Source organism: Muntiacus reevesi, chromosome 12, assembly GCF_963930625.1.
Source record: "Muntiacus reevesi chromosome 12, mMunRee1.1, whole genome shotgun sequence".
Lineage (NCBI taxonomy): Eukaryota > Metazoa > Chordata > Mammalia > Artiodactyla > Cervidae > Muntiacus > Muntiacus reevesi.
Window position 1 is genome coordinate 45,467,628 of NC_089260.1, and position 19,362 is coordinate 45,486,989.

The 19,362-nt window shown below is 39.6% G+C and overlaps 1 protein-coding gene across 3 annotated transcripts in view; it reads left to right on the forward strand.

Annotated features, from left to right (window-relative positions):
- The window catches only part of SLCO5A1 (solute carrier organic anion transporter family member 5A1), a 144,893-nt gene that overhangs the window by 81,334 nt on the left and 44,197 nt on the right, over positions 1 to 19,362 (forward strand). For 2 of the 3 annotated variants that reach the window (XM_065903122.1, XM_065903124.1), the window contains exon 4: positions 5,590 to 5,754. The exons of the other annotated variant lie outside the window; for it this stretch is intronic. In XM_065903122.1, the coding sequence (XP_065759194.1) occupies positions 5,590 to 5,754 (165 nt within the window). The remainder of the gene's footprint in view (positions 1 to 5,589; positions 5,755 to 19,362) is intronic. 3 annotated transcript variants of the gene reach the window in all.

The window sequence follows — 19,362 nt, forward strand, 5'->3', positions numbered from 1 at the left end:
TAAGAATGCAGACATACCACGTAGCTCAGATTTTCTGGAACTTTGACTAACGGTCAAGGCGTTACCTTTGATGCAAGGTCAAGGGGAGGGGCCACATCTAATTTGTTGTAGCATAGCCCTGTGGTGAGAGTCCCTGGTGGTTCAGATGGTAAAGAGTCCTCCTGCAATGCAGGAGTTCTGGGTCAGGCAGATTCCCCCGGAGAAGGAAATGAATGCAGCCCACTCCAGAATTCTTGCCTGGAGAATCCCATGGACAGAGGATCCTGGCGGCCTCCAGTCCATGGGGTCACTAAGAGGCAGATAGGACTGACAGACGGACAAACAGGCCTGTGGTGACTGGAGTGCAGTTTAGCGCCCGAGTCCAGGTGTGGGTACTGGCTGGCTGGGTCACCTGCACCGCCACTGATGTGCGTGTGGGAACCAGTAAGTGATCTGCCAGTGACAGCAACACTTCTCTACGTGATTTCTAGGTATGGTCTACCTTGTATTGTATTCTCTTGAATTTTGGAGGTTTGTATTAAGTTTTATTCCTATGTTACTGCTGTTGAAGGCATTTCTAGTTTTAGTGTCAGATTGTCCTTATAAGTGAATTGGTAAGAGTTCCTAGCATTCAGTGATCAAAAAAGTGATAATTAAAAAAAAAAAGTGATAATTACTACTGTTAGTTAGTCCCCCTATCATTCTTTTTTTAAAAATTATTTATTATTTTTTGGCCGTGTTGGGTCTTAGTTTCAGCGCGTGGGCTCAGTAGTTGTGCTGCATGGGCTTAGCTGTCCTGCAGCATGTGGGGTCTTAGTTTCCTGACCAGAAATTGCACCCGGGTCCCCTGCATCGGAAGATGGTTTCTTAATCACTGGACCACCAGGGAAATCCCTCCATCATTCTTTTTATCACATCTTTGATTTCACAATGACACAGTTATAAATGACACCAAGAAACTTATCTAAGATATATTAGCATAAAAATTAATATTTGGCTGCAAATTGATAGATTCAGCAGCTTCTTTGCTAACTTTGTCTTTGTGAAATAATTTTGAATTACAGTAAAACCCCAGAAATAGCACACAGAGCTCCTGGGTTCTCTGAGCTGCAGTTCCCCGATTGTTCATGTTTCTAACCCGTTTGTGAAGTTACTGACCCCCAGTACTTCAGTGTTTCCTAAGTTAAGGCTACTCTACTGCAGGACCACAGGGCAGCCATGGAAATCAGGAAATTAACATTTTCCAGTGTTACCATCTAGACCATAGGCCCCATTCAAATTTTGCCTATTATCCCTACATTGCCCTTTATGTCCAAACCAATCCACCATCACAGATTGTATTAATATTTAGTTGTGGTGTATTATGGCCCATCAATTTGGATCAGTTCCTCATCTACCCTAATATTTTATGACCTTGATCTTTTTTTTTTTTTTTTAGGTGACCTTGATCTTTTAAAAAATTGTAAGCCAGTCACTTTATAGAATGTCCCTCAATTTGGATTTGATGATGTTGCCTCCTGACTTATGCTTGTTTGTAGTCACAGAAAGGATGCCATGTTCAGTGTCTTCACAGAAGCCACACAATGTTAATTTGCCCTTTTTCCAGTTGTGTAAACTTTCCTATCTTGAATGGGATTGGATTTGCCAGACCTCTGCACTCCAAAATTACGAAGGATATTGCATTTATAAATCAATAAATAAATTATAGGTACTCTGTGGGAAAGTACTTTGAGGTGGTGTAAATACAGTTGGGGCTTCCCTGGTAGCTCAGCTGGTAAAGAATCTGCCTGCAGTGCAGGAGACCCCGGTTTGATTCCAGGGTTGGGAACATCCTCTGAAGAAGGGATAAGCCACCCACCTCAGTATTCATGGGCTTTCCTGATGGCTCAGACAGTAAAGAATCTGCCTGCAATGCAGGAGACCTTGGTTCAATCCCTGGGTTGGGAAGATCCCCTGAAGGGGAGGGTATGACTACCTACTCCAGTATTCTTGCTTGGAGAATCCCATGGACAGAGGAACCTGGCAGGCTACAGTTCATGGGGTCTTAAAGAGTCAGACATGACTGAGCAACTAAGTACAAATACAGTTGATCCTTGTTATTTGTGGTAGTTTTGTTCTGTAAAGTTGTGGTAAACACTGTGTTAGTGAATGCTGGAGCATTGCTCTGGGGGAAATCCGGGTTAACTTCCCATCACAATATAATCATCAGTCAATCAATATATAACCTTGTGTTTCTGTTGAAAGACACCTTATTTAATATAGGTTGTTGATTCATTAATATTGAACCCACAGCCAGCAATAGTATAACTCATGCCTGAAGGAAGCTGCTTCCACCCAGCTGGTGATGGACAGGGAAGCCCGGCACGCCGCAGTCCACGGGGTAGCAAGGGGTCTTTCAGTCGGAGCGACTGAGCTGAACTGAATTGAAGGAAGCTTACGTAACACATGAATTAGTCATTTCTCCAAGGACTTTGGGGTGGCTCAGTGATAAAGAATCTGCCTGCCAAGCAGGAGACTCTGGTTCAGTCCCTGGGTCAGGAAATCGCCTTGAAGAAGGAAATGGCAACCCATTTCAGTATTGCCTAGGAAAGCCCATGGACAGAGGAGCCTGCAGTCCATGGCATCACGAGAGTCGGACATGACTTAGCGACTAAACCGCCCACTCCCAGGGACTTCTGGCTCCTTTTAGTGGAAAGTGGCGTTTAGAAATCAAGAACTGGGTGCTAGGTGGGTTCATTGCTACCAATGTGTCATTACTTCTGTCTTGTTAGTAGATAGGAAATGTGTGTTTGACGAACACACACATCTATTATCTATCATATCTATCTATCTATCTAGATAACCAGCCCCACCAACCGAAGACAATCCTGGAGATCTGCACCCCCCAGCCCCCGTCACCCCCTGCAGAGGATGTAGTTTGAAAGTTTAGTTCGAACTATAGGGGAGGAGGAAGGTGGAAGAAAAAAGGAAACTAGCTTAGAGTTGTTCAGAGTCTGAAGGTTTGCTAAATTCTTCTTAGTAATAGTTTTTTTTTTTAATAGAAGAGAGAAAAGCATGACATGTATTTAGCACAACATGTAGTTAGCTTTGAAATTAGAAGGCTGTTTTATCATGCTAAATGGGTACACAAGAAAAGCCAGTTTTTCTTACAAAAAACTAGTATCTTAAAATATTCATGTTATACATATGTTATCTTCTTGGGTTTGCAAGTTTTATTGTGTATTTTCCCAGATGTTTTAGATTCAACACACTGGCTTTTAATTTACCAGCTAGCTTAATTTGAATCTTTAAATGTCCATGGGAAAATCTTTTTAACTTTCTAATTTTTAATTCTGGAGATGACGTTTTGATTTTCAGTATTTATAAGAGAATATTGGATTATTTTATTAAATATTTTATATTTTTTCTGGTGTGTTTATCTATGTTAAAAAAATAAAGTATGCATCTTAATTTTACTTTTAAAATATTTATTTAAACTTTAAGCAGTTAAATTATGATATAGAACGTTAAAGTCAGTTTGTACTTCAAAATGATAATAAACAGTCTTGACTAACTAAGTCTTAAATTTTAGTAAATAGACTATGAATTATAGCTTTAATAATGCTGTTGCTGGTTAGTAGCTTTAGTCGTGTCCGACTCTGTGCAACCCCATGGACTGTAGCCCACCAGGCTCCTCTGTCCATGGGATTCTCCAAGCAAGGGTACTGGAGTGCGTTGCCATGCCCTCCTCCAGGGGATCTTCCCAACTCAGGGGTTGAATGTGGGTCTCCTGCATTGCAGGCAGTTCTTTACCACTGAGCCATCAGGGAAGCTTTAATAATAGATGTTGCTTAATTTTTAGGAAATTATTTTAGTATGTTGTAGCATAGGGAGATAACTGTTCTAATAACTGAGAGACTCTGTATCTCAAAAGTGAGGCAGCTTACCTTTTCTATGAAGATGTATAAAGATCATGCACATGTGGGTTAACTCACATTACAAATATGCAAAAAATACAAAAGCATACACTCAAGAATCTGTTCTTGTTTCTGTTTCCCAGTCTTACTCCTGTTTACAGAATTTCTCGGTATTATATATATTGAAAAGTATACATTCAACCATATGTAAACACATTGTTTTCATTTGTTTTTACTTAAATATTATATATACACACACACACACACACACACACACACATATATATATAGATAGATAGATAGATACACACACACACACACACACACACACACACACGTATATGGGCTTCCCAGGTGGTGCTAGTGGTAGAGAACCTGCCTGCCAATGCATGAGACACAAGAGACACAGGTTCAATCCGAGTCCAGATCATCTGGAGAAAGGAATGGCCACCCACTCTAGTATTCTTGCTTGGAAAATTGCATGAACAGAGGAGCCTGGCAGACTACAGTCCAAAGGGTCACAAAGAGTCAGACTCAACTGAAGCAACTTAGCACGCAAGCATGCGTGTATATGTATTTTTGCACAGCTTGCTTTTTTCATTAATAAAAATATTTTTTGGAGTTCCTTTCATGCCAGTACACCAAGCTCTATTTCATTTTTAACTACTCCGTAGTATTTCATTACATGACTGTGCCATAGTTTATTTAAATGTTTGCCACTAATGGACATCTGGGGTTTCCCTGGTGGCTCAGACGGTAAAGAATCCTGCAGTGCAGGAGACCTGAGTCTGATCCCTGGGTCGGGAAGATATCCTGGAGAAGGAAATGGCAACCCACTCCAGTATTCTTGCCTGGGAAATCCCATGGACAGAGGAGCCTGCTGAGCTACAGTCCGTGGGGTCACAGACTTCGAACACAACTGAGTAACTAACATCACCAACCCAATGAAACTGAGCATGCATCTTGAAGCATATATATATGACAGCTTTTGTGAAATATATGCCTAAATTCAAGTGAGACTTTTCTCTTTCCCTTGAGAGGCAGCTGGACAGGTACAAAGCCCCACCTCTGGGCTGTCTGGCTCCTTCGGATATCATTTCTGTTTGTTCCTCAATCCAAAGTCCCTGGAGGTATCTGACTTGGTGATCTTATCTCTTCTACCCTTCTAATTGTATTATTTTTTGTTTCTTTTTGAGACTGGAAGAACAGATGTCCAATAGCATGTACCAGTTCTTCTGCTGTGGGCGTTTGCCATGTCAGGCCAGAGAGCTGGCATCTCAGAAGTGCATTTTACTTAGAGAAGTGTTAGTTGGGTAAAGTGAAAACTGTTAATTTAGGGCTATATTGCAGGTACTTTACACATTTAATAGTCTTCAGGGTCTTAACAAAGATTAACATTGTTTTATCAATTAAAAAAATACAGTTCATTTATTCTAAGCAGTTTTTGAAACAGAAGTCATAGGTTGCCTCCTTCTTAGAAGGATATTTGTGTATGGGTATGTTTTAGCTTCTTTGTTAAATTTCCTTATCCTAGTTGAACAATTTAAAAAAAAACCCCAAGTCTATTTAATAAAGGGGATGAGTTCTAATCATTCATCAGGTTTTCTTATATTGCTGAATGGCTATTTCCAGTTCATTTCAAAAGCAGTTCAATTTTCTTTTCTTTTCCATCCCTTGTTTATAACATTCATTTGTCATTTTTGTCATTTTGTAGACCTACCAAGAGCAGCTGTCAGGATCTTAAGCAACATGACATTCCTTTTTGTGAGTTTGTCATACACAGCTGAGAGTGCCATTGTAACTGCTTTCATTACCTTCATCCCCAAGTTCATCGAGTCACAGTTTGGTATTCCAGCTTCCAATGCCAGCATCTACACTGGTAAGGCACTGCCATTAGAACTCCTTGAAACCATGATCATTTTTGACCACTAAACTAAAATGCAATGAGTGAAGACAAAGTTCGTTCTAACATTAAAGTGTTAAAATTCAAGTTCATGAACAGCAACCTTCCCCCTTCAGATTTTAGGAGGCGGAAGTCTTTGAATGTTTTCTGTTGGATTCAGATTGTGTTACTGTGTGACATTTTTACCAACTGTGTTTTGGAAAAGGGAGAACTTTTCATGCTTGTGTTTTTAAGATTCTCAGTTTGAAAGAATGAAATAGGCAAAGTGTTCAGACTTAAACCTGAACAAATCTTTTTATGGGTTGACATGAGTCTGACAGTGTTCAATTGAAAAAGTTTGATAATCTGAAATAGAGATCAATTTCATGGTATCAGGATTTTCCCTTCATAAATGTAAACACATTTTAATTCTATTACTGGAAGTACTTGAAGTTAGAAAGGAAATCTATAAATTTTGTCTCAGGTGATGTTTTATGTTTGAGAAAATTGATTTTTAGAAGATTTTGGTACAGGGGCCCATAGCATCCAGTGATCAGATCTTTCTTCTCACAGTAAATTGGGTTCTCAGTTATGTGGGAACATGAATTCTCAGATATTGGGATTTTCAGTGTATTATACCATAGAATATTCTGGGTATTTCCATAGTGGTTTCAAAGGTGGTCAAATAACTGTATCTAAGGCTTTATTTATTAATAAAGTGCATTTAAGTAATTAAGTGGAGAATTGCAAGAACTTTACTGATGACCTTGGCGCCCACTTTTTCCTCCATGTCCACATTCAAACCCAGCAAGCTTGGATTAAATTAACAGACAAAATTATATTATTTGTAGAAAGAGCAGTTGACTTGAATTATTTGGGTAATCATTTTGTTCTCTATTTCACTTTGCCCATAAAAAGACATGCATATTGAGTTGTAGGCCCATCATAACAAATCTTTTTATAAAGAGTGTACTGCTTTGGACCTTGTAATTGTCACCTATAATTTTTTTTTCTGTTGGTTTTAAAGAAATATATGTTTTCCTTACATTAGGGTAAAATTTACAGATTACATTGCAATTTTGATTTCAGATATCCTGAACATCCCATTTCTAGTTTAATTCCTACTCTAACTCTGGTGGGCTGCAAAGAGTTGGACACTACCGAAGTGCCTGAGCACACCTTCATCCTTTGTCTTTTTTTAAAAAAATAGTTGATTAATTATTGGCTGTGTTGGGTCTTTATCACAGTGTGGTTGGGCTTAATTGCCCCAGGGCATGTGGGATCTTAGTTCCCTGACCAGGGATCGAACCCACATCCCCTGCAATGGAAGGTGGATTCTTAACCACTGGCCACCAGCGAAGTCCCTATACTAACCTTTGTTGAGCAACGATCCTTGAATAGGGAAACCACGAGTGGTCTCGTAGTTAGATCTGAAGCTACATAACTGTCGAATGTAATCTCAGCATTTCCCACTCTGTGTTTAAATATTAAAGGTGTTACTGGAAAGAAGGTTCATAGTCAAATAAATTTAGGACTTGCTGCGTTAAAATACTACAGAGTTCTTTGCTGTAGCACTTTTCATAACTCTAAGAACCCTTGGAGGAGGAAATGGCAACCCTCTCCAGTATTTTTGCCTGGGAAATCCCCAGGAGGAGCCTGGTGGGCTACAGTCTATGGGGTTGCAAAAGAGTCAGACTTAGCAATTGTACAACAGCAACATACCAATGTGCATTGTGAACTCCCAAAGGAAGGTTCCGAGTATGGTCCCTCCCACATTTATTTGACCATGGAATCTGGCTTTTTTTTTTTTTTTTTTTAATGCATTCATTCTCATGAACAGTGTTTCCTGGGGCACATATCAGGAAATACTGCCCTTCTAGTGACAAGGGAGCAGAGACGTCTAGATTATCCCATTTGCCTCCAGATGGACCATTTTGATTTCAAGGTCTCCTGGGCAATGGTACAGTGATGAGCTGGGTTGGAACTGATGCATGTTGAGTGTCTATTGACCAAGGCCATCTCTTAATTACTGGTCCAGTCAGAGGCTAAATAGATAACTTCTGTGGAAAAATAGAATAAAGGGGTGTTTGGTTGCAGAGTTCCACAGTGGTATGTGGTCAAGGCAGTGGTCACTGAGTGTGACCACCTGGATGAAGAGGGTATGAGAACTAAATCATGAAATTTGTTCATCCTGTGTTTTAACATCTGGGTTAAAGGAGCAGTGTCACACTATACCAGTGCCACTCTGGTTTCATCAACAGTAAGTGTTTGTGTGTGTGTGTGTGTTTTAATCATTACCAATGGAGTTTATACAATGTTTGGTAGTCTTTGGTATTTTGATAAGAGGCCTTTCATTTCTAGCTCACATACTTTTTCCTTCCTTTCCAGACAGATAAAAAATAATAATAGTTAAGAAGGTCTCCTGGAGAAGGGAATGGCAACCCACTCTAGTATTCTTGCCTGGGAAATCCCATGGATAGAGGAGCCTCAAAGGCTGCAGTCCAAAGGGGTCAGAAAGAGTCAGACACAGCTGAGTGTTAATTTCTGCACTTTCAAGAGATACTCAGACTGATTAAGAATAGTGGATGGCTTGTTGTTACAATAAGACTAAACAGGGCTGAGAATTCTTTTTAAAACTCACTGTGACTTTTTGAATTTGTAAGGACTGAATCCTTCTTTACTCTCCAAGCAGAGATCTGTGTTTTTTAAGAACTTATTTAATCTTTTGTATTTAAGTCCCTTTCTATGCATATAAATAACTTGGAGAATGAAGAAATGTTTCTGAAGATGAATCTAAAAGTAGTTTTAATTTCTCCTCTGACAAAGTTTTCAAGTTAAAGTTCTTTTTTCATTAAAAAAATTCCTCGCCCTTCTGTAGCAGTTTGTTTTGTTGTGTTATATAGTGGAGGTGAGGCTCCATACGTGTATCAAAAGACTGGCTTTTGCTCACTTGCCCCCTTGCATAGTCATTGAACACTGAGTACTATGGCGTGTGTGTGTGTGTGTGTGTGTGTGTGTGTGTGTGTTAGCAGGTGGGGGGAAATACAAAGACTCAAACTTGAACCTTAAGTTTCTTATAGATCTGGGAAGAGAGAAAGAGTGAGCTTATGAACTAAGTTTAGAAAAAGCTGTTTAAGTAAATCAGTGGAAGCTTTGGGTTAGTGTGAGCTGCATTTCACGGAGGAGAAACGGCTTTTAAGCAGGCTTTATTTATTTATTTGGCTGTGCATAGTCTTCGTTGCTTCTCGGGCTTTTCTCTAATTGCAGCAAGCAGGAGCTACTTGCTTGCAAACGGGCACTACTCTAGTCTTGTGCCTGGGCTTCTCACTGCAGGGGCTTCTCTTGTTGCGGAGCTTGGGCTCTAGGGCACCAGGGCTTCAGTAGTTGTGGCTCCCTGGCTCTAGAGCAGAGGCTCAGTAGTTGTGATACACCGGCTGCTCGGCATGTAGGATTCTCGACCAGGGATTGAACCCGTGTCTCCTTCATTGGCAGTGGATTCTTTACTACTGAAGCTCCACCACCCCCCTCACTCCACCACCGCCGCAGGGCAATGGTGGTGTCTAAGGTGGCTAATACCTTTACTCTCATGCTGCTAATTCACTGACTTCAGGCTGTCAACTATTTCTCTCTTGGTATGTTTCTAATCTAGAAAACAATAATTTGGACTAGAATGAATTTGATGACTTCTTCCTGCTCCAAAATCTTAGATGAAATAATTTTCCCAAGGCCACATGTACCAAATAAACTTATTCTTACATTCCTGTAGAGTCATGTGATTTTCTTACAAGGGAAATAGTTAAGAAGCAATTCATCACTGGGGTATTTTTAGTAATGTTGCATCACCACAAACTTTGACTATGTCCAGCGTCCTTTGATCTCTTTTTCTTTGCTGTGGGCAACCAGAGGTAGCCCATGGATTTTTTTTGGAATTCCATCTGTCACTTAACTCAATGCATAATTTTAGCCAAGTCACTTAACTGCCCTGTCTCAGTTTCTCATTTGTAAAATGTGAGTGATTCTTTCCTAAACCTACTAACAAAAGTTAAATGAGATAATGATATCTTAAATAATTTGACATATAGTCATAGATGGTCAGTAAAACCTTTGTATGTTGTAAGATCCTGTTGAATTTAAATCCCCATTGAAGAGTTTTGTTAGATTTTCTGATTTAAAACAAACTTTGTGTTAGTCTAATTTAGGGTGGCAATTCGAAGGCATTTTGTTAAATCTCATCTGATAAGAGAAGTAATACATTCAAATGAAATTGTATGGAGTGACTATTTTTAGTCCTGAACATAGGAATAAAGTGGCAGAAACCTTCTAGGGCAGGACATGGGCAGAAGATGCTAAGGAGGGAAATTCATGGTGTAATGTATCATGAATCCATTTTCTTATCTCTGTCTCTCAATCTCTCTCTCTCTCCTCTGTCTCTCTCTCTCTCTTTTTCTTAATATTTATTTTTATTTCTTGGCTGTGCTGGATCTCAGCTGTGGCTTGCAGGATCTTGTTCCCTGACCAGGGCTCAAACTGAGGTCCCCTGCATTGAGAGCTTGGAGTCTTAGCCACTGGACCACCAGGAAAGTCTTTCTGTCTCTCTCTTTGAATTTCTCTACTTTACCAAATGACCAGCCTCCTGTTTGGCCAGTTCTCCAAGTGACCATTATTTCTTTTGTGATTCTTCAGCTTTATTTACCTGGAGAAGGAAGTGGCAGCCCACTCCAGTGTTCTTGCCTGGAGAATCCCAAGGACGGAGGAGCCTGGTGGGCTGCCGTCTATGGGGTCGCATAGAGTTGGACACGACTGAAGCGACTTAGCAGCAGCAGCAGCAGCAGCAGCTTTATTTACCAATTATCAGAGTCAAAAATTTTATTCTAGCAAATTTGTATAGTGACCAGTAAATTTAATAAAACATAGTGAATGCATGGCTTTTTCTATGTTTGTTGTGCTTTAATCCACTGCAGTCATTATTCTTTTTGATGTTCCAATTGTGCAGTCCTTGGCCTCTGGGAGCCCCTTCAAGTTAGCATCTGTATATCCTTTGGAACAACCTCAGTAGTCTTTACGGTTTTTTCTGCCCTAGACCTGGAATCAGTCACACTTCTCCAAGGAGTCCTGGTTCCTTTTAGAATAAATGATCTTTGGAGATCACTCTCTGAGCACTGGGGTGATCATTGGTGCAAGTTGTGTCTGTAGGCCTTTTTTTTTTTTTTTTTTTTAATAAAAAGAGGAAAGCAAATCATAAAGTTATGTGATATTTCTGCTTCAGTTAAGAATACAAGTTGTCACTTCTTTGATATTATATATTTTTGTTCTAGTATTAAAAATCTTTCTTCCTAATGACTTTTACATAATTACTTTATCCATATGTGTATGTGTGTGAGCATGAGTTTGTGTATAATGGTTTCAAGTTATCTATCAGTATTATTACCATGAAATATGAAACACAGTTTTAGATGTCTTTGTGGTTCTTTCTGTCCATAGGCTATCTGTTAGGGATTTGCAAAATACTGTGGCCTAAAGTTATTTGAAATAATTCTTCTGTTTGGCTATGACCACAACCTGATATGCTGTGAAAATTATTTGCTTTAATTTGTTCTTAGTTTTTTAGGACTTCTTTATTTTTACATTTTGAAATAAAACAGTTTATTTTTTTTTAATTGGTTGAAAGCTGCTTTACAGTTTTATGTTGGTTTCTGCCGTAGAACAGTGAGAATCAGTCATAATTATATATATATCCCTTCCCACCCTCTCCTTCCCTCATCCCACCTCTCTCGGGCATCATTGAGCAGCAGACTGGGCTCCTTGTGTTATTTAGCAACTTCCCCCTAGCTAGCTATTTTACACATGATTGTGTATATATGTCAATACTACTTCCCCAATTCATCCTACCCTCTCCTTTCCTCACTCTGCCCACAAGTCTGTTCTCTACTAGGTTCATCAGTACCATTTTTCTAGATTTCATATATATGCATAAACGCAACCACTCCAGTTTTTTGCCTAGAGAATCCCACGGACAGAGGAGCCTAATGGGCTACAGTCCATCATGGAGTCGCAAAAAGGCGGACACAAGTGGGCGACCAATACTATGATACTTATTTTTTTTTCTATTTTTCTGTTTTTAAGTTAAATTTGGTTTTTTAAATGATGGAAGACATTTATATGATTTAAAAGTCAAAGCCATGCAATGAAGGACATTCAGAGAAGCTTCTTCTGTGGGTCTGACACTGTGCCAGGTGCTGGAAGCACTATGATGGGAACACAGAGGGATGCCACCCTCAAGGACCTTACAGATCCCCGATGGGCTGCTCGTGTTCCTAGACAAGGTCCTTAACCTTTATGAGAGCTACAGGTTGTGATGATTAAATGAGGGCGTGTAGATGGTGTGCTTAGCACTGTGGCTGGAAAGTAGCTTTTAGTAATAACTGCAATGCCCACTGTCTGAGGGCTTCCCAGGGGGCACAGTGGTGAAAAATCTGCCTGCCGACGCAGAAGACGCAAGGGACTCTGGTTCGATCCCTGGACCAGGAAGATCCCCTGGAGTAGGAAATGGCTCTAGTATTCTCACTGAAAACTTCACGGACAGAGGAGCCTGGCAGACTACAGTCCATGGATTCGCAAAAGAGTCAGACACAACTTAGTGACTTAAACAAAAACAACAAACGTTAACCTCTCCAATCCTCAGTCTCATCTCTGGAATAAGGGGTTTAATGAGACCACCTTTCACCAAAGATCAGCTGACGGACACCCACTGTCTGCTCCACACCCCCGATGTCACAAAGTCCTCTCATCTTTGTGACCAACTTCTTTATCTAGGCATTCAAGTTAGCGTCTTGCCATTTCACTTTGGTTGTATGTAATACCTTTTCCTGGCACTTTAAATTTCTTTTATAGATATACTGATTTCCCCCCCCCCCCTTTGGTGCATGTGACAGAACTGATGTTGAATTGCCACACTTTTTGCTTTTTTTTTGGAGGGACTGTCAAAGAGTAAGGTAGGTTGATGATTAAATTTCTCCTTTTATTTATTTAATTTCTCCTTTTAAAAACTCCAGACATTTTTACTGAGTGTGGTCCTGTAAAAGTTCATACCCTGCTGTAGTGAGGGGATCCCTACCCACTTTGTAGTGAGTTAACATCTTAGAAGAGAAAGGTGATGGATTTTGGAGTTGTAGGTCTGGGTTCAAGACCTGCCTCTGCCATTTATTCACCATGTAACCTTGGGTGAGTTAACTAATTTCTCTAGCCTCAGTTTTACTAGCTGCGAATCATAGTTATTTAGTAGCTGGTGTAATCACAGCTATTTAACAGGACTTTTGAAATTTTAAAAAGTTTAAAAGTGACTAAGTGTAAAGAGCAACATAAATATTAATAATGAGAACGACCCTGGATTTCATCTCCATTTATCAAGTATTTCGTTCTCCACAATAGGACAGGAGAACTGGGATTGTTATTATTTTAATATGTATTTATTTGGCTCTGTTGGGTCTTAGTTGTGGCGCATGGGCTCTTTGCTGTGGTGCGTGGGCTCCTCTAGTTGTGGCTTGGAAACTCCAGGGCACACGGGCTCAGTAGTTGTGACTCGTGGGCTTAGATGCCCCATGGCCTGTGGGATCTTAGTTCCCCGACCAAGGATCAAACCGCACTGGAAGGTGGATTCTTAACCCCCAGACTACCAGAGAAGTCCCAGAACCAGGATTATTATTGAAAAAGATGAGGAGGAGAAGAAAGTAGGGGCTGGAGTATAATATTACTTGTTTTGTTGATAGATAAATAAAAGGTACAGGCACTAATTGAAGGATTTATGGCCTTATGGGTAGTGACAAACTGGGGCTGGAGACAAACTATCCTAACACCTAGCTCTTGCCATAGTTTCTCATTTCCTCTGAGATGCTGTTAACTTGTAAAAATCACGTCCAGATCTAATGAATATCTTGGCCCTTGTATGACCAGGATATAGTTACTACCACACAGGAAATAACTTAACTCTTTTCAACTAAACAATGAGACATGTGCTTTGACATTATTAGAAGTTGAAGTAATGTCCTTTTGTAACCTGAACCGTCTCATCATGGACCACAGAAAATTTGCTTTGCTGCCAGGTTCAACTTCCCATTATGGCATCTTTCCATTGGCCAGAGGGTAGAACATGGGCTTATTTACATTTGTTACTGTTAGATGGATTAGATTTCAGGCTAATGGTTAATTTTTTTTTCAAGTCATTGTATTGAAATTTTTCTTACATCTCTATTTGCAATAAAGATGAATATAATTCCTGTTGGTTTTTTGATTAAAAAAGATATTTAAAAACATTAGAGATGCATACTTATCTTACCTGAGCAAGAACAATTTGTGTATTATTGTTTTGTGTAGAGTAGGTCAATATTATTTTGTTCCATCTTTCCTAAATTTTCTTGAAATATAGTCTATGGAAATACCAAATGCTTTTGGAAATGCAGTTGAATTTGGTGGACTTGTTATGGAGCAGCTATGTAAATGTCCATATCCTTTGATAAAATTTTCCAGTAGAACATCTGTTTTTGTGACATTGCAAATTTTTTGTTATTGTTCTTTTTTCAACCTTGTTCTTAGAGATAGTTATTCTTGTAATCAATGGGTTTATAGCTGTAGCTACAAGATATATATTGTATATATATCAGCAAACTGCCAATTTGTACTTAACTTTTTTTTTTTTAACTTGTTTTTTGAATGAAGTCATTGGTATTAACTTCACTGGGCAAAGTATTCTACACAATAATTGAAGATTTTTAGGGAGTATGTTTAAAATAACTAAGGAAGCAACTGTATTGTAGAAGCATCAGGTGCAGTTCTAGTGCTGATAGCTAATAGTAGATAAGTCTTTGTTTTTAGATCAGATTCCCAAGAATCTTGGAACAAGGTGTCCATAGAAACTTTGTATTCATGTAAAGTATGTGCCCAGTGGAGAATTTTGCCTTATGGTACGTGCTCCCAGCCCATCTTAGGGTTAGAACCTTTAAGAACGAAGGGTCATCATCAGGAGGTATATACAGCAATCTCTGCTGCAACTTCCAATTCTCTGGTTCTACGATAACAAACAGAAAACCCAAATAATTAATTTCATATTATATGGGAATAATTTTGAAAATGTTAATAAGCTCTAAAACACATGCTGCTGCTGCTGCTGCTAAGTCACTTCAGTCGTGTCCGACTCTGTGCAACCCCATAGATGGCAGCCCCCCAGGCTCCCCCGTCCCTGGGATTCTCCAGGCAAGAACACTGGAGTGGGGTGCCATTTCCTTCTCCAATGCTTGAAAGTGAAAAGGGAAAGTGAAGTCGCTCAGTCTTGTCCGACTCTTAGCGACCCCATGAACTGCAGCCTACCAGGCTCCTCCATCCTTGGGATTCTCCAGGCGAGAGTACTGGAGTGGGGTGCTACTGCCTTCTCCCAAAACACATGCTAATAAATATTAATACTAAAGCACAATGTTCTTTCCTGCTCTAACAAGCTGAAACTTGAGTTGCACCTGTTAAATTGCCTTCTTTTTAAAATTCTCTCCACTTCATCTTTAATGGTTGCGTTCAGTTCCCACCCAGTTGTCTAAGATGTCAGCTACTCCTCTCCAGCTTTGAGTAAAAAATGACATTTGGCATGTGCTTTTTGTGTGTCTGTGTGTGCTCAGTCACTCAGTTGTGTCCAACTCTGCAACCCTGTGGACCGTAGCCTGTCAGGCTCCTCTGTCCATCGGATTTCCCAGGCAAGAATACTGGAGTGGGTTGCCATTTCCTTCTCCAGGGCATCTTTCCTACCCAGGAATCAAACCTGCATCTCCTGTGACTCCTGCATTGGCAAGCAGATTCTTTATCACTGTGCCACCTGGGAAACCCATGTGCCTTGCATATCCTTCATTTTGGTGAAAAGAAAAATGTGAAAAGATTCAGGGCCACCTTTGAACCTGGTGGAGCACCCCTGGTACAGTGCATTGATTGTTGCTACACTGTATTTTTCCTTTGCTGGTTCACTTCTATCACTTGGGGTGAAATTTAAAATATTTATTGCATTTTTTTATTCCTTTAGCTTTTGAGATCTATTGTTGCCTTCCAAAGAGAAGCTCTGTTTTAAAATGTGTGATTTTATTATTCATAATCAAGAGTAGATAAGGTCTGAACAGTGAGGGAAAGAGACTAGTGTTTTGCTGAGAGATTTAGACTCATTGGTTGCTGGGGCTTGTCATTGTGATAGGAAGGTACATGAGAACCGAGTCATCTGTTTCTTCTCTATTGCTTTCTACTCAATGGCTATTTTTATAAAGTTGATTAAATAATGGACTTTTAAAAATGGTACTGCATATTTTATTTTATTTTCTACTTTTGGTTGCGCCAGGTCTTCACTGCTGCTCATGGCTTTTCTCTAGTTGCAGTGCACAGGCTTCTTATTACAGTGGCTTCTTTTGTGATGGAGCACAGCATTTGAAGTGCATGGGCTCAGTAGTTGTGGCGGTGCAGGCTTAGTTGCCCCGAGGCATGTAAAACCTTCATGGACCAGGGATCAAATCCATGTCCCCAGCTTTGGCAGGCAGAGTTTTATCCAGTGTACCACCAGGGAAGTCCATTAATGGATCTTTGAAGCCTAAATTCTCATTAACAGTAGGTTTGATGTCCTCCAAAGATAATAGAAGATCATTAGATTACTAGGCTATGTTTTCACTCATTAAACTTATTTTGTGGATTTCATTACCTGTGGAAATATGCATGTCATTTGAAACAAAGGAGCACTTTAGGTTAAAAGTACAGTATGTAGCATACTGGTTACAATTTCCATCTCAACTGTCCCTGCTTTGTCCAAAGTTCTTATATTTTCTGGCTTAAGCTATCTCATTCAGTAAGCAAGTTAATTAATTTTTGAATTTTGAAATTTGATTAATTTTTGAGTTTTCTTCTAGGTATAAAATGTTCTGATCTTTTATTATCTTCGCAAACTTATTTTGGTGGATAGATGAAAACAGTGTGTACTTGGGCGATCATTTATTCTCTGCATGCTGCACTTCCTTTCCTCCAGGGTTTTGCCCAGATGGCCTCTTGTCAATGAAACTTTACCCAGTATACCCCATTTAAAAATGCAGCTCCTCTCTCAGGACTCCTGATTTTCCTTGTTATGGTGGACGCTTTTCTCTGCAGTGCGTTCTATGTTCCAACACTCAGTACAATTTCCTTTGTTATTGGTGTATTGTTTATTGTGTCTTTTCCTCACAGTAGATTATCGGCTCAATGCAGGCAGGGATTTTTGTCAGCTTATTCACTATGTATCTTCAGAATCTAGAACAGAGCCAAAACATAGTATATACTCAGTAAATGTTTTCTATTAAATTAAATATATGTTTTAAAAATCATATGTTTTTATCAGCTTTCTGAGGGTTATACCAAACATAAATAACACAAAAGTGAATTTTAACTCAACCACTATTGAAATGATTGGAGGTTTAAAAACAATACAATAAAGGGCATCTACTACTTAGTAGCGAAAGACTGCATGCTTTCCTCTTGAGATCAGGAACAAGACCAGGATGTCTGCTCTTGGCATTTCTATTCATCACTGCACTGGGGATTCTAGCCAGAAAAGTTGGGTAAGAGAATGACATTAAAGGTATTCAGATTCGAAAGAAAGATGTAAAGCTATCTTTATTCACAGATTAGCCAGTCTTGTATAGAAAAGATCTTAGAGTGCACTAAAAATTATTAGAACTAGTAAATGAGTTTAGTGAGGTTGCAAGATACAAGACTAATACAGAAATACCTCAGAGATATTGTGGGTTAGGTTCTGCAGTTAAGCAAATATTGCGATAAAGCAAGCCATGTGGTTTTTTTGGTTTCTCAGTGCATATAAAAATTATATTTACAGTGTGAGAAAAAAGTGAAAGCTAGCCGCTCACTCATGTCTGACTCTTTGCATGGACTCTTTCCATGGACTCCAGCCCACCAGGCTCCTCTACCCATGGAATGCTCCAGGCAAGAATAATGGAGTGGTTGCCATTCCCTTTTCCAGAGGATCATCCCAACCCAGGGATCAAATCCAGGTCCTCCAGCATTGCAGGCAGATTCTTTACTGTCTGAGCCACCAGGGAAGCCTCTATTTACCCTGCACTGGAGTCTATTAAGGACTTCCCTGGTGGTTAAGATGGTAGAGAATCTGCCTTCAATCAGGAGACTTGCAATAGGATTACAACTAAAAATAACATACATCCCTTAATTATTATTGCTAAAAATGCTAACCATCATCTGAGCCTTTAGCAAGTCATAACCTTTTTGCTGGTAGAGGGTTTGAAATGTCAGGAGAATTATCAAAATGTGATGCAGAGAGACACAAAGTGAGCAAATACTGTTGAAAAATGGTGCTGATAAATTTACTCAACTCATTGTTGCCACAAACCTTCAATTTATACAAGGTGCAATGCCTGCAAAGTGCAATAAAGCAAGGCATGTCTGTATGCAAACATCAATTATATTTCTGTACACTAGCAGTGAACAAAAATGGAATTAAGGAAACAGTTGCATGTATACTAGCAAGAAAGAATGAAATACTTAGATTTCATTAGATTTAACAAAAAGAGGTGCAAAACTTGTATTCTGAAACCCACAAAATATTCTTATATTCTGAAGTCCACAAAATATCCATAAAAATTAAGGAAGACCTAGATAGAAAGACATCTCATGCTCATGAATTAGAATACAGTGTTATTAAGGTGGCCATACTCCCCCAATAAATTCAACACGCTCCTCATCAAAATTCCAGGGGGCTTCTTGGAATAAAGCTGACAAGGTGATCCTAAAATTCATTTAGAAATGCAAGTGACCTAGAATAGCCAAAACAATCTTGACAAAGAACAAAGGCAGAGCACCTAGACTTCTTGATTACAAAACTTAAGAAAAAGCAGATGGTTGGATGATTTCACCAACTCAATGGACATGAATCTGAGCAAACTCCGGGAGAGAGTAATGGACAGAGCAGCCTGGAGTGTGGCAGTCACTGGGGTCACAAAGAGTCAGACATGACTGAGCAACTCAACAACAGCAAAATGCTGCACTGAGGCAGGATAGTCAGCTCCTTGTGTGGCAGATGATTACATTTTTAGTATTTACTTATAAAGCTTATGTCTTTGTGATTTTGAACTAGATAATGCAACCAAAATTGAATTTTATCAAATTAAAAGAAAATTTTAGCCGTGCCCGGTGACTTGCATGTTATTAGTTCCTTGACTAGGGATTGAACCAGGCACTCAGCCGTGAAAGCACAGAGTTCTGACTACTGGACCAGCAAGGAATTTCCAGATTTTATTAAAGTTAAAAACCTCTCTATGTCAAAAACACCACCAAAAAAAGTTCAAAAACAACCCACAGGATGGGAGAAGATATTTGAAAAACATATATCTGATAAGGTACTTGTATCCCTCATATGTCTGTGTGGTTAGTCACTCAGTTGTGTCCTACTCTTTGCGACCTCAGAAACTGTAGTCCTCCCGGCTCCTCTGTCTGTGGGGATTCTCCAGGCAAGAATAATGGAGTGAGTTGCCATGCCCTCCTCCGGGGGATCTTCCCAACCCATGGATCGAACTCAGGTCTCCCCCATTGCAG